Genomic DNA, 17,267 nt, shown 5'->3' with positions numbered 1-17,267 from the left:
TTTTGACTGTTTTCTATTGCTATTGTAGATTTCTGAAGAAGGTCCCCATCGGGATCGAAACGTCGACTAAATGAAATGAAGGAGAGTGACATTATAACACTTATCAATTTTCCCACACCCCTTATCTAACTTATAACTATATATATATATATATATATATATATATATTTTTTTTTCTTCACCATCTATCGGGTTGGTACGTGAGACAACCGGGCTGATTCTTCAGCCAAGATTGTTCTCAGGAGCTGGTCAAGAACTTCCTGACTATCCGCGTAGTGCCCAAAATCACTTGCTTTTGGGCTTGACTAATCAAGTAAGTATCAAGTTGCAGCCTCTTTGTATTTTCCAGCATGTGGGCCTCCACCAAGCCGTTCACCGATATTATGAGTGGCACTATAGATGTCTTTCTGAGGCCATAGATCTCCTTCAGTTCAAAGGCCAGGTCGTGATACTTACTGACCTTCTCCGTATAGGCTTTGGTGATGTTGTCGTCAACAGGAACCAATACGTCTATTATCTGTACAGACTTTTCGATTTTATTGAACAACACAATGTCAGGGCGATTGTGTGCTATAGACCTATCTGTGACCATGGCATTGTCCCAGTACAGCTTAAAGATGTCATTCTCCAGCACATCTCGTGGTTGGTATATATATATATATATATATATATATATATATATATATATATATATATATATATATATATATATAATATAATATAATATATATATATATATATATACATATATATATATATATATATAGATATATATATATATATATATATATATATATATATATATATATATATATATATATATATATATATATCAACAATTTTAATTCCCAATATACAACAATAGTTATAAGTATGATAAGGGGTGTGGGAAAATTGATAAGTGTTATAATTTCACTCTTCTTTATTTCATTTAGTCGACGTTTCGATCCCGATGGGGACCTTCTTCAGGACTCTACAATAAAGGATTGCTCAACACAAGAGCGACATCAAGAATCCAAATAAGATTTGTGCCCTAGCAGACCATACCCGGGACAAAGATCACCCAATGGATTATGATTCCACCAAAATTCTTGAATGTGCAGTTAGTGGAAAGAAAAGATGTTTCTTAGAGATGTACCATATTAAACGCCACACTTGTTCTATGAATTACAGAAGGGATGTAAACAATATTAGCTCCATCTATACTTATTTGATTCATTATGACCAGTTTGGTGGCAGTGAGTTGAATGGATCAAATGGAATGAATATTTCCACAAGTTCTACAGTCGGGATAACGTAATAATGAAATCTATGTTCCGGACTATTTCTGTGAGAGGGGATTGGATTCGGTTCATGGAGTCTTTCAATAATCGCATTTGTTCTGAGTTCGGTGAGAGTGAATTACTGCGACCAAGTGTGATTTAATGCTATTCTATGTTTCATTTGTCATGTGCGTGTATTCTGTGGCAAGTCTGGTTGACAACATTTTTGACAACCTCTCATTTTGTTGATTATTCTGTTTACCTTATTTACATATGATAATTGATTTCTACTCGTGTGCCAACGAAATATCAGATCTTTTTTCGCTAAATTTGTTGATGTTCTTGTTCATTGCTTTCTTGAGAGCTATTGATTTGTGTTCAAATAAGATCTTTACAACTCTGTATTTCGGTATGTACTATTTTTACATGTTTTGTGATTGCCATGTTTTTGACTGTTTTCTATTGCTATTGTAGAGTCCTGAAGAAGGTCCCCATCGGGATCGAAACGTCGACTAAATGAAATAAAGAAGAGTGAAATTATAACACTTATCAATTTTCACACCCCTTATCATACTTATATATATATATATATATATATATATATATATATATATATATATATATATATATATATATATATATATATATATATATACAGGGTGAGTCTTTGACTTGTACATATATTTCAACCCAAGATTCCTGAGGTCAATAGAAACCCTTTTTTCATTTACCATTTTTTCCGATTCGGCCCGGTTAAAAAGATACAGGCTGTTGAAAATCGATAAAAAAATGTCATTTTCCGTTATATCTCGGAAATGGTTGTATAAAAAAAAATGAATTTCGGGATATAGTTTTTCATGTATGTGATGAATCTTCTCCGTACACAAAATTTTATCCACATCTCCCCGTTTCTTCATTATGAACACTTCATCCCATAAAAATACCAGAAATTCAAAGAACCGAACTCTTAAAAGTAACTAGGACATTCATTGAAGGATATTTAGCTAATTTGAAAAATAAAAGTATTCTTCATATTTTCTCGTATATTGAGCCGTTTTCGAGTATTATGTGTTTAAAAAAAAAAAAAATCTGTGAAATTCAAAAAATTGGGTACTTTGGCTAATTGCAACTCTGATAGAAAAGACTCACAGAAATGAATATTTGCTACGTTGTCAGGTCAAAAATCATGGATTGAAACACTGAATTTGCATTGAAAAGTGAGGGAACCATCCGACTTAGTTTTAAAATGAAGTGATTTGAATAAGCTCACCCATTGAGAAAATTCAATTCTTTTTGGTAAATCCGTCGGCAATAAGGCTTGTACCTTTTGAATATGGTATGGGCAATGCGAGACGTCTCGTACTTGTTTCGGGGTGCTGTTGCACGTCATCTAGAACATCATCCATTGTTCTTGATCGCATTCGGCCATTATCCACCATGTTGATAGCGAGGGTTCCATGATCACGCAATCTTTGAACAATCCTTACGAAAGTTCTCTCATTTGGCTGTCTCCTATCTGGAAACAGCCTTCCATAAGCTTCTTTAGCTCTTCTCGCTATTTTTCCATTTGTGAAATAGCATTCCAACATATCTACCATCTCCTGGTTAGAATACATTCTGCTAATTTCCACTTAACACACTTAAAGAACTTCACAAACAAACACTTTACACTAAACAAACACCTTACACTAAACAAACTAAACACACTTAACACTTAACATGTTAAATGCACTTAGGTAACACTTAACAAACTGAATACACTTAATACTTATCATTTACATTAAACAAAGCAACAGAAATCATGATACCATAAATTCGAATTTCAATTGTTTTCGGATCATTCTATGCGCATGACCGATCAACATAGAAGAATCTCGAAAATTTTTTTAAACAAACCATCAAATTTATGAATTAATAAATTTATTTTATTATGAATTTCATTAAATGTAATAATTATTATCATCCGAAATGTTAAATCGAATTTTGTATAATAAAATAAGTCATAATATGCTAGATTACCGTATGTTATGAACGATTTGAACTATTGCGCATGGCCTCAGAGTTTATTACTCTATGCGCATGGCCAAACTGAAAATTTGAGAAATCTCGAAGAATTGTGGTTATGTTTGGCAAACAAATGGAATAATTCGATATATGATTCGAAAATATTTTATGTTTCAATAAGAAACAACATAGTTCGGCGTAAGTAAGTTACTAAGTTACATAATATAAATAATATATTGAATGATTATTGTATACTTTCAGATCTCCTAATAATTCATCGAATCATTCAGAAAGACACCATAATGAATTTAATTGGACGACGATTTTCCTTCGTGATTTATTTCGTGAAGATGATTGCCCACTAGATACAGAGAAGTTTCAGATGACCTGTATTTAAAGAGAATCTTGAACGCCTTCAAATTAAATCCAACCGAAAACAGTTTGCTGTGAGGTGTTCATGATTTCATAAGGATAATTTTTCCATATAATGAATGGAAAAGTAAATTGATTAATTGAAATAACCAAAAATCTACAATACAATGATTCTATTGATAAATTCAACTACTTGAATAAGTGAAGCACTAGTTCTGTAATGAATATTTATTCAAACTTCATACTCATCGATGTACTGAAAAATAATTTCAAAGTCACTGATTTCACCATTAACGCAGATCCTATCCTATTATCTAGTACATGTACTGATCCAATCCATATGTTTCAGAATCAATTGCTATTATTTTAAGGCATATACATAGTTTGTAGTTACTGTCCGTGGTTTATAGATATTATAATAATATAATGAATACATCTGAGATCAGAAATCATTGAGAATTAATTGGAATAATGGCAGGCCTAATTTAATAATTATTGAATGTTTTTTATTTCGCACAATCCATCTGAGGCTAAATGAATCTACGTAAGAAGTATAAGAGTAAAAAATGTTAAACCTGGTTATTAATAAATTAAATGAAAATAAAGACAATTTATTATTATGGTAGTTTCTACTTCAATTCCTGTTTTTTGATATGCATTTTTTTGTTTCAGTAATCAAAAATCTTTATTTCAAATTGCTTTAAATTGTATACCTATTGTGAGGCACAAGAGAAATATTTTTCTATTTTGATTTGAATACTGGATTTATAGTAAAAGAGTGGATTTGGCAATAATACATGATTTCAAGTCACTGTTAATCTTTCCATAAGTTTATCAAATGCTTCAGTTCATTGAGTACTTTTGAAAAAAAGGTATACCTCACAAGAATTCAAAATTTATTTTATATGTAGTTGATATGTGAAAACAAAAAAAAAAGATTACATAATTGTTGGGAAGTTTCATAATATTTTCAGTTTATCTGTTCGAAAACAAACAAGTAAATTTACTTGTACGTTGTACTTCCTTTTTTCTAGCCAAATACCATTTTACCATCTTCAGGAAAATAAAATTTTCGGAGATGTTGATTATAACATTGATAATATTAAGGAAAGACTAATTGCTTCTTTATTATCGAAAGTACTCGAGAGCATTTTTTGGAGTTACCTATTGGGTATCAAATTTTCAGACAGAATATTGGCATTAGTGAACACTAAGAAGAAAAGGATTTCAAATATTTTCATGATAACAAATTACTGAGCTTTGGCACAGCCCTATAATATGAAGATATTTCATTAAAGTTAATATTCTATTTTGAATAATTCTGATCGAAACTCATTTTCAAGTGAATTTTCACAAACTAGGCTCCTTATAAAATAACACCAATCAAGATCTGAAATCTCATTGAAAACTGCTGCTACCAAACATTACTATAATCTTCTTCCAGACAGAAGGAACACCGGAGGAGGTTAGTGATAAATTTAATGAGCATTTCAACTGAGCTTTCATCGATACATAACAATACATCCTAAAATTTCATTTTTACGTGATTGAATACTTCTATCCATTTGCTATTGGATAATTGCATCCTAGAACATTTGATTGACATACTTTTAAGAGGGCCAAAATTGTTTTAACGTGAAAATAAATAAAAAACTTCAGTGAGTTGAAAAAAGCAGAATATTCAATAGTGGATATTCATATTGAATACCACCATTTCATTTTTAATACAAAAATCAAGATCAATAATTAATCAATAATGGAATATTGAAGATTCATGAAACTTATAAGCTTCTAGGATGAAAAAGGAAAAAAATTCATTTCCTTCTGGAAATTACTTATTCCTTCTCATACTACTGTTATTTTTAACAAGATAAAATCGGAATTTTTCCATCACAAAATTACCTCTGTGTGATACAGAGGTGATTCCATCTTCCACATAAATCCATTCATGAAACTGCCTTTTCATTTTCGAGCTAAGTTATTGTGTACGTACTTAGATAAAGTATTCTGGGTTCATTCAATCCAAAATTCAAGCGTTCTTACACTTCTTGCTACCCTAAAAATTTAAAACTTTTCTCACTGATTCCATGATAATAAGAATTCAAATTGAACACTGGTTTGAATACCACTTTTTTGCTGACCTCTAGATAACAAAATATACTCAATTAGCCCAAATTTCTAGTAATGTACAAAACTTCAACCGTTTGTTGGGTTTCTTGAATTTTATTGACAAAACATAACATAACCTTTAAACATAACATTACAGATGCGAGATGATTAGTATTCATAGGTACATAGATTTAGCTTATTATTCTGTAGGTTTTTTTCCTTTTTCATCCTAGAAGCTTATAAGTTTCATGAATCTTCAATATTCCATTATTGATTAATTAATGATCTTGATTTTTGTATTAAAATGAAATGGTGGTATTCAATATGAATATCCACTATTGAATATTCTGCTTCTTTGAACTCACTGAAGTTTTTTATTTATTTTCACGTTAAAACAATTTTGGCCCTCTTAAAAGTATATCAATCAAATGTTCTAGGATGAAATTATCGAATAGCAAATGGATAGAAGTATTCAACCACGTAAAAATGAAATTTTAGGATGTATTGTTATGTATCGATGAAAGCTCAGAAGACTGGAAGAAGATTATAGTAATTTTTGGCAGCAGCAGTTTTTAATGGGATTTCATATCTTGATTGGTGTTATTTTATAAGGAGCCTAGTTTGTGAAAATTCACTTGAAAATGAGTTTCGATCAGAATTATTCAAAATAGAATATTAACTTTAATGAAATATCTTCATATTATAGGGCTGTGCCAAAGCTCAGTAATTTGTTATCATGAAAATATTTGAAATCCTTTTCTTCTTAGTGTTCACTAATGCCAATATTCTGTCTGAAAATTTGATACCCAATAGGTAACTCCAAAAAATGCTCTCGAGTACTTTCGATAATAAAGAAGCAATTAGTCTTTCCTTGATATTATCAATGTTATAATCAACATCTTCGAAAATTTTATTTTCCTGAAGATGGTAAAATGGTATTCGGCTAGAAAAAAGGAAGTACAACGTACAAGTAAATTTACTTGTTTGTTATCGAACAGATAAACTGAAAATATTATGAAACTTCCCAACAATTATGTAATCTTTTTTTTTGTTTTCACATATCAACCACATGTAAAATAAATTTTGAATTCTTGTAAGGTATACCTTTTTTTCAAAAGTACTCAATAAACTGAAGCTTTTGATAAATTTATCGAAAGATTAACAGTGACTTGAAATCATGTATTATTGCCAAATCCACTCTACTATAAATCCAGTGCCCCACAGTAGGTATACAACATTCAAAGCAATTTGAAATAAACATTTTTCATTACTGAAACAAAAAAATGCATATCAAAAAACAAGAATTGAAGTACAAACTACCATAATAATAAATTGTCTTTATTTTCATTTAATTTATAAATAACCAGGTTTAACATTTTTTACTCTTAAACTTCTTACGTAGATTCATTTAGCAGAAGTATTGTGCGAAATAAAAAACATTCAATATTTAGCCAATAATTATTAAATTAGGCCTGCCATTATTCGAGTTAATTCTCAATGATTCCTGATCTCAGATGTATTCATTATATTATTATAATATCTATAAACCAAGGACAGTAACCACAAACTATGTATATGCCTTAAAATATCAATAGCTATTGATTCTGAAACATATGGATTGGATCAGTACATGTACTAGATAATAGGATAGGATCTGGGTTAATGGTGAAATCAGTGACTTTTAAATTATTTTTCAGTACATCAATGAATATGAAGTTTGAATAAGTATTCATTACAGAACTAGTGCTTCACTTATTCAAGTAGTTGAATTTATCAACAGAATCATTGTATTGTAGATTTTTGGTTATTTCAATTAATCAATTTACTTTTCCATTCATTATATGGAAAAATTATCCTTATGAAATCAAGAACACCTCACAGCAAACTTTTTCCGGTTGGATTTAATTTGAAGGGGTTCAAGATTCTCTTTAAATACAGGTCATCTGAAACTTCTCTGTATCTAGTGGGCAATCATCTTCACGAAATAAATCACGAAGGAAAATCGTCGTCCAATTAAATTCATGATGGTGTTTTTCTGAATGATTCGATGAATTATTAGGAGATCTGGAAAAATACAATAATTATTCAATATATTATTTATATTATATAACTTAGTAACTTACTTACGCCGAACTGTGTTGTTTCCTATTGAAACATAAAATATTTTCGAATCAAATATCGAATTATACCATTTGTTTGCCAAACATAACCACAATTCTTCGAGATTTCTCAAATTCTCAGTTTGGCCATGCGCATAGAGTAATAAACTCTGAGGCCATGCGCAATAGTTCAAATCGTTCATAACATACGGTAATCTAGCATATTATGACTTATTTTATTATACAAAATTCGATTTAACATTTCGGATGATACTAATTATTACATTTAATGAAATTCATAATAAAATAAATTTATTAATTCATAAATTTGATGGTTTGTTTAAAAAAATTTTCGAGATTCATCTATGTTGATCGGTCATGCGCATAGAATGATCCGAAAACAATTGAAATTCGAATTTATGGTATCATGATTTCTGTTGCTTTGTTTAATGTAAATGATAAGTATTAAGTGTATTCAGTTTGTTAAGTGTTACCTAAGTGCATTTAACATGTTGAGTGTTAAGTGTGTTTAGTTTTTTTAGTGTAAGGTGTTTGTTTAGTGTAAAGTGTTTGTTTGTGAAGTCCTTTAAGTGTGTTAAGTGGAAATTAGCAGAATGTATTCCAACCAGGAGATGGTAGATATGTTGGAATGCTATTTCACAAATGGAAAAATAGCGAGAAGAGCTAAAGAAGCTTATGGAAGGCTGTTTCCAAATAGGAGACAGCCAAATGAGAGAACTTTCGTAAGGATTGTCCAAAGATTGCGTGATCATGGAACCCTCGATAACAACATAGTGGATAATGGCCGAATGCGATCGAGAGCAATGGATCAGACAATGGATGATGTTCTAGATGACGTGCAACAGCACCCCGAAACAAGTACGAGACGTCTCGCATTGCGATATAACATATCGCAATCTACGGTGGATCGCAGCTTGAGAGATCAAGGATTGTACCCATACCATATTCAAAGGGTACAAGCTTTATTGCCGACGGATTTACCAAAAAGAATTGAATTTTCTCAATGGGTTTTAAGAAACCATTTCGATAATAATGATTTCTTGCGGTATATTCTGTTCACAGATGAAGCAGGATTCACAAGAGAAGGCATTTTTAACAGCCATAACACCCATTTCTGGGCTGTCGAAAACCCCCATGCAACCAGAGAAGTCAACAACCAACACCGTTTCGGAGTGAATATGTGGGCAGGCATCGTGAACAACCAACTGATTGGACCACGGGAATTATCCAGGAGATTGACCTCAGCTGATTATCTACATTTTTTACAGAATGATTTGGACGACTCATTAGAGGACGTACCACTTCTCCACTTCTTGTTCTGCAAAATTTGTGGATACAGCAAGATGGAGCTCCTCTCATAGTTCCCGAGCAGTAACAGATTGGCTCAACGAAAATTTCAATGGAAGATGGATAGGGCGATACGGCCCAGTGCTATGGCCTCCAAGATCACCAGACTTGAACCCATGCGACTTTTTCCTTTGGAGTTTCATGAAGCAGCATGTTTACAGCAGTGCAGTAAATGATGTGGACGAACTGAGATCGCGTGTGGCAAGTGCTGGACAACAGATCAAGGACAATCCCAATCTCCTTGAGAATGTAAGACATTCCCTTCTGAGGAGAGCTCGCGCCTGTTTGGATGCTAACGGCGGACAATTCGAGCACCTACTGTGATGGGTGATATGTGGGATGGTAGGGCTCCTGGCGAACAACCCACTAGGAAAAAAATGTAACGCGCCTAAAGCAATACTTCGAAAGTGGTGTGGAAATTTGCTTCAATGGATGAGGATTCATAAATTGTAAAAGGTGAGCTTATTCAAATCACTTTATTTTCAAACTGAGGCGGCTGGTTCCCTCACTTGTCAATGCAAATTCAGTGTTTCAATCCATGATTTTTGACCTGACAACGTAGCAAATATTCATTTCTGTGAGTCTTTTCTAACAGAGTTGCAATTAGCCAAAGTACCCAATTTTTTGAATTTCACAGATTTTTTTTTTTTTAAACACATATTACTCGAAAACGGCTCAATATACGAGAAAATATGAAGAATACTTTTATTTTTCAAATTAGCTAAATATCCTTCAATGAACGTCCTAGTTACTTTTAAGAGTTCGGTTCTTTGAATTTCTGGTATTTTTATGGGATGAAGTGTTCATAATGAAGAAACGGGGAGATGTGGATAAAATTTTGTGTACGGAGAAGATTCATCACATACATGAAAAACTATATCCCGAAATTCATTTTTTTCTATACAACCATTTCCGAGATATAACGGAAAATGACATTTTTTTATCGATTTTCAACAGCCTGTATCTTTTTAACCGGGCCGAATCGGAAAAAATGGTAAACGAAAAAAGGGTTTCTATTGACCTCAGGAATCTTCGGTTGAAATATATGTACAAGTCAAAGACTCACCCTGTATATATATATATATATATATATATATACAGGGTGAGTCTTTGACTTGTACATATATTTTAACCGAAGATTCTTGAGGTCAAAAGAAACACTTTTTTCATTTACCATTTTTTCCGATTCGGCCCTGTTAAAAAGAGATAGCCATTTTAAATTTTCATAATGAGCTAATTCACCCCTGAAAACTGGAACACCGAAGTTTTCTCAAGCATAAGATATACCTTTTGAACCTTGGAAATAAGCTACTAGATTGGAAAAACCATCATAAACTCACTTTTAACATTCCATTTGTTGAACAAAGTAGTATTTATAATACAATAAATGAGGTATCCCAATTTCATTGACGATAAAGATTAAATATTTTTGTCTTGATTTTCTAATTCATTTTCGATAATCATAACGAATTGAGCTCGCTACCACCCATATTAGCTTAGCTCTGATATTCATAATTCATATCCATTCATTTATTATATCGAATTTATAATATATCGTTGTTTATTTCATTTCTTTTAACCTCACATTCTCGAATAAATAAAATCTGTAAAAGTTCTAACACAGACTAGTAGCACAGACTAACTAGTAATCTGTGGTTTTAAGTTTGAACCTCAAATTTCGAGTGTTGCAAATTTAATCACAGTAGTTCGAATAATCTATGTTCTAACCTAAAATATTCATTTACAGTGAGATTACACCATAGACCTAATATCCATATGGATATTAGGTCTATGGATTACACTGTTGTTGTTATGATATTTTGATATTATGTTACATTGAAATGAAAATCATCGAAGATTTGGAGAATCCCAACAGAATATTGAAGTTCCATACATATTTTCGAGACATTCAATAACAATTTCCAAAATAATTGTGTGGATACAAAATAAATAAGTGTGCATTCTGATAGAAAGTAATTCCTTTATGAAATGAAGCATTTGATTTGTTCCAACTATATCATAAAAATAAAAATAATGATCTGCTTCAATATTTTTGGAGCCATCAGTGTGAAAATATGGAAATGAAGTTTTATGGCTCTGTAATCAATGGAAAATGTTAGACTCCACTTGTAATCAAATTTGTTCTATAATATGTACCTACATTATAGCCAACTCTACTACTTGATTCATCTTGATTTTGCCATTGAAAATAAATGAGAAGTATTCAATATAAATATCCACAGTTGAATAGGTATCCTGTTTCTTTCAACTCACCTATTTGTTTTCATATTAAAACAATTATGGCACTCTTGGAAGTATGTCAATCATATGCTCTAGGATGAATTTATGGAATAGCAAAAGAATAAAAGTATTTAAACTCAATCACATGAAAATTTGTCAAGTATGTACTTAGTGGTATGTGAGTTTAAATGACCCTCGAAGAATACAGTATTGTTCGATAGCAGCAGTCTTTAGTGGGATATTGACTGTTGTCATTATAATGGGACTATTTTGTGAAAACTTTTTTAAACATGGGCTTTATGGGAAATCTGAACTTTTCAAAATAGAATGTTGATTTTAATGAAGTATCTTCTTATTATAAGAGCTGTGTCAAAGCTCAGTAATTTGTAATCAAATAGAAGAGTTGAGGTGAGTTTATTCAAATAACTTCATTTTCAAACTAAGTTGGCTAGTACTTCCATTCTAAAATCTGAGACATGACATCATAGTAAATATTCATTTCTGTGGTTTTTTTTCCACAACAGAACAGAGTTGCATTTAGCCAAAGTACCAAATTTTTCGAATTTCACTGATAATTTTTTTTTTTTAAGATCAAGTTACTCGAAAACGGCGCTGTGTAGGAGAAAATATGAAGAATACTTTTATTTTCCAGATTAGCCAAATATTGTTCAATGAACGTTCAAATTACTTTTAAGAGTTGGGTTCTTCGAATTTCTGGTATTTTTATGTGATGTAATGTTCATAATGAAGAAACTGAAAGATGTGTAGGGAATTTTGTGTTCGTAGAAGATGTATCACATCAAGGAAAAGCTATATTCCAAAAATCATTTCCTTCAATAGAACCATTTACGAGATATAGCTGAAAATCACATTTTTTTATCGATTTTCAACAGCCTGTATCTTTGTAACCGGGCCGAATCGGAAAAAACTATAAAGGAAAAAAGTGTTTCTTTTGACCTCAGGAATCTTCGGTTGAAATATATGTACAAGTCAAAGACTCACCCTGTATATATATTGTAGCGTTAAATGAAACGACAGAATCGCCAGCCACGGGCTTGATAATCAACTCAACACTACCCATATTTTGTAAACGTTTACTGTGATTTCCGATTCCATTGATAACTATATTGGAAGGCCAACTAAGCATATTCAAGGTAGATAAACATTTATGAGATATTATTGAAATTTCAGATCCTGAGTCTAAAACAGCACGAAATCGTTCAACATTTCCCTTCTCGGTCTGAATTTCAACGATCGCCGTACAAAGCAACACCCGAGTACGCGATATTTGCGAGGCCATCCTCGCAAATATCGATACTCCGCCATAGGAGTATCGAGAATAAGTACACTAGCAGTGGCGTCGACGGGAGAAACCTCCCGGTTGAAATGTAAGGTCGTGTGATGTGTTCTACTGTTACATTTTCTGCAGACAGCGGAAGATTTGCAATTCTTCAGATCATGAAAACTGCTAAGACACGCAAAACATAAATGATGACTTCGACAGAAAGAATGACGTTCTCGAGGCGATTTCTCCAAGTATTCAACACAATTATAAGTTGGAATATCTAATTGACACATAGCACATTTAGGAACATTTTTCGATATAGTTTGCGTCATGAAGGCGTTTCTTGTCCTATCATTTGTCGGGTTCAGAGACCTATATTGTTCAAGTTAATCAAACCGTTACAATATTCTTCCAAAAATTGAAAAACATTATTATATTCGGGGATGGTGGTTGATCCATGGTCCCTTTCAAAAGCCCGAGATGTCTCTGGATCCAGACGAGACAGTAGCATATGCGTTAAGACGAAATCGCAACCTACTGCGACGTTCATACCTTTCAAAATTTCCAAATTTATGGAAAAGGTATCCAGTAATTTGCGTAGTGGCGTAGGATTTTCAGACTTCAAAGCAGGAAAATTTTCCATTGCAAGCCAATGAGCTCGAGCTTGCGCTCGTGGATTGGTATATCGTTTGACCAAGGTGTCATAAGCAATTTGATAGTTATTTTCTGTAGCATTTAACCTTTTAATCAAATCTAATGGAGTGCCCTCAAGTGATGAACGCAAATAATTAAATTTCTCTACTGCTTGTAATTTTTGGTTTGAATGTACTACAGCGTCGAACATGTCGTTAAAACTGGGAAAATCGCGAATATCTCCCGAAAATTCATTTAAATTAATTGTCGGTAATTTTACATGTGGTAAATCTGGTGAATCCGACACATTCAACTGTGAATTAGTTGTTGTATTGAAAGGATCTTGATTGAATAGAAATGTATACGTGGATCTTATATCATAGTAATGTTCAAAAAAATTAGTTTTAATTACATCTTCATTGTCTAAATCATGATCCTTATCTGCTGCCAATCCAGCTACGAGAGCATTGTGGCTTTTGAAGAATTCATCTTTGACAGATTCAATTGAGGAATAGCCTACCTTGAATTTAAGAGGGAGCGTTTTGTCCTTTTGAGCGTCATTCGCTAACTTATGAAGAACACCCATTTCGTTGACGGCACTCTGCCGCAATGCTGTGTTACGACGTACTTTATCAGACATTATGATTCCTTCGAAAAAATCCAAACGTAATAATTCAAAGGAATAATTGAACGGTTTGTGTGCGCCTATGGAAAGAAGATAAAAAACAGCTTGAGAATATAAGTGCGATAAGGAGTGTTTGATGAAATGGTTGAAAAACCGAATGAAAACTAGTAAATAAATTTTTGATAATAATTTTTTTGTGTTGAAATGAGAATATTACGAGAGCCTATCCAATTGATATAAATATCCCCACAAGACTTATGCGGTTATGGAATTTAATTCCACAACAATAACAAAAATGAACAATTCAATTTGATCAAAGTTTATTTCAAATCGAATTTTAAAATCAATAAAAAACCTGTATTCCTCAGGCTCTGAAGGACCATGTGCTGCGTTCAAGGGTAGCACAAAATAATTAAAAAAAAATTAAATTAGCGATTTTATCCACCCTCCTTCGATTTCAACTGGAGAGAAAAGTGGATGTTTAACATAGGCGAGTAATAGGCGATGCTGTGTGATCCGTAAGATGACCAGTACACAATAAAGAAAATTTACAAAAAAATTAATGGCCGAAAAGAAAACGTTCTTACCCTGCTCGTGCTCCTGGTGTTCGTATAGAGGGCCCTCTAAGCTGCTTGTGATGGGAACGAAGAATGATCTCCCGGGTGTTGAGCAATGTTCTGGCACAATCACTTTTTCGCAATAATAATCGGAGTTTATAAACTAAAAAAGATCCTAGGATTAAACAATATAACGAACATAAGCGTTGAAGAGCAAAATTGGCGTGACGCATTCGACAACGGTCTTGCGAGTTATATTTCTTGATTTCTTAATAAACATATGTAAAAAACTAAATATGTGTTCAGAACGCTTCTTTTCATATGGCCCATTCGAGTTGAATATGAATGAAACTAATGTCACCAAACAGGCCACACAACATACACAAAACACATATCATTTTGAAAAATAAAAGGTTTTCAATTATTTCCCAATTATGCCAATGATGAATTTCATAATATTTTGAATTTTCTCATATAATTGAATAAAAAAAATCTGTATAGTTTTCCAGAAGAAATTATACGTTCTCCTCAATTCAATTTGGAAATTCAGAATATCAATAAATGGAAATATTGCCAAATAATAAAGCGACAGAATGACAATTGGCTCGAAGGAATGTTTTACAAAAATTGGTGATTCCCTCTTATGAAAAAATATTGAAATTCATCATTGAAATAATTGACGTACGATTGAAAAAAATTTGAATTTTCGAAATGAAAAAAAACTATACATTTTTTATGAAAAGGATCAGAGTGAGGTTATTCTTAACTGCCATACGGAGGATTCCTGCAAAAGTTTCGCACAGAATCAAAATGAATCTATTACTTAAGGCAGCCTAGTGAGAAAGATATAGTATACACCCTCAAGTGAAAAATAAATATTACTACCAGGGAACCAGGGAACTATTTTAGGTCCAACAAACTCTTCTATTTATTAAAATGATAGGTTGATTCATTTGAATAATTTTATATTGGTAATTTATAAAATGACATATATCTGCTTATAAAAAGTGATGATAAAAACTAAAATAGCTGAACTTACTATGGATATTCATTATTTATCACGAATTAAGTAGTTTATAACTAATTCATTGTTTTTCATTAGTGGAAATAATGTTTTTGTGAATTCATCATCATGAACAATACTAAAGATAATGTTATTCCCAAATTCAATTATCAACTACATTAGGGGTTGCGTATGGTTCCTTACTTTATCTATATTTCTGCGAAAAAAGTTCTAATAAGGATATATGGTTTATTTTGTGGAGCTGAAGGCGAATGTAGATACTCAGATTTTTGCTAGGTCACTATAAAAAACTAATGTTCTTAGGTTCTATTTGTATTTCTACTAAAAATTTCAGCTTATCTGGAGAACCTATACGCAATCCAGTAGATGAGCTCCCCGAGATTTCAGAATTTTAACTCTAGCAAGCGTTCAACTATGAGGGGCTTGTTTTTTCATGAAAACAAGCAATCGATTTTTCACAATATGATGGACTTAAAATATCAAAAGCGATTTAAATTTGCACTCTTTCATAAAGAAAATTAATATCTGGAATACAAGTTTTTATTTTCCAAGTGGGTAGGTATTCAGAATGCTCTAATTGAATTTGAGGCCGCATTCATCATTATCAGACCCCCAAGGCATGCTATTTGAAAAAACGGATTTATTGATATTTTTAAAGGTCATTTTCGAAAAATTGCCGTGTCCTTCGGACCTTTAGATAGATCCTTGAATTTGCAGAAGACTTGAAAACTTTCAGGAATTCAGTGAAAAATAAATCGTACAATTATCTCAAACGGTTTTTAAGATGTTTCACCACTTACGGACCAGCCTATAGAGTCAAAAATAATTTGCTGAGAGCTGTCGATTCCGTCAAAATTTGAATTAATATCCTACCCCAAAATTTACAGGAGTTATCGACCGATTGAGCACTATTGACTCAGCCTGAACAGATCAATCTACATCTTATGTTCGTTTCATAAGATACTGATGGAGAAAATTTTACTTTTTCCGTAGTAGTGCTGGGAAATGACATTTTCTGAACAAGTGCGGAAAAGTGGACAATTGAGTACAATTGTGGGGAAAAAATATTCTAAAGTATATTTTCTAATTAGTTAACAAGCTTTCTTTTTCGAGAAGTTCATTGTGTATGATTGAAATTAATTTCGAATCAGATCTAAGTTTTCTTTAGTCAATCTATAGGTACACATTCATCTGAAATTGTTTTCATTGAGGTCGAAAATTTGCACAGATTGAAATCCACTAAAAACAATATTTCATTGAAAGCCAAGTGAATCAAATCATGATATTCAGTAAACCGACTATCAAAAAAGCTACAAAATAGAAGGGAAAAAATCAAATTAACATACGTTCTTCATTTTCGTTCGGACTATATGTTAACCTTTTTCCTCAACATAGTTCGGTACCTGGGATGTCCTCTGCGCACAATTCAGATATCTTCAACTTCCATTATGACTTAGAACAAGTTTATTTGATCGATATATGAAATACGTGGTAGAACCCGCGTATAGGCGGAACTCCGGTCTCGAGGATCCGGTCGTTATACTCGGCATCTGCGGCCACCGACGACTGAGAGAACTTGATTGGAATATTCTCTTGAGAACAACTATTCATCTACTTCTTCACTCTACCTCAACTCATTTCGACCAGTGCCGAAGGTAGAGAGCTTCCACTGCATACATGTCGTAGGT

At 32.4% G+C, this 17,267-nt stretch overlaps 1 protein-coding gene across 2 annotated transcripts in view; it reads right to left on the bottom strand.

Moving 5' to 3' along the window:
• The window catches only part of LOC123672367, a 161,375-nt gene extending 144,108 nt beyond the window's left edge, over positions 1–17,267 (bottom strand). The window contains exons 1-2 of one of the 2 annotated variants that reach the window (XM_045606458.1): positions 16,926–17,267; positions 14,586–14,718 (exon numbers count right to left, since the gene is read on the bottom strand). In XM_045606458.1, the coding sequence (XP_045462414.1) occupies positions 14,586–14,718; positions 16,926–16,934 (142 nt within the window). In that variant the 5' untranslated portion in view covers positions 16,935–17,267. The remainder of the gene's footprint in view (positions 1–14,585; positions 14,719–16,925) is intronic. The other variant, XM_045606457.1, reaches the window with a different exon arrangement.

The sequence above is a fragment of the Harmonia axyridis genome, chromosome 2 (assembly GCF_914767665.1).
Source record: "Harmonia axyridis chromosome 2, icHarAxyr1.1, whole genome shotgun sequence".
NCBI classification, from domain to species: domain Eukaryota; kingdom Metazoa; phylum Arthropoda; class Insecta; order Coleoptera; family Coccinellidae; genus Harmonia; species Harmonia axyridis.
The sequence above is the reverse complement of the archived record's forward strand: the minus strand, read 5'-3'. Positions and strand labels throughout refer to the sequence as shown.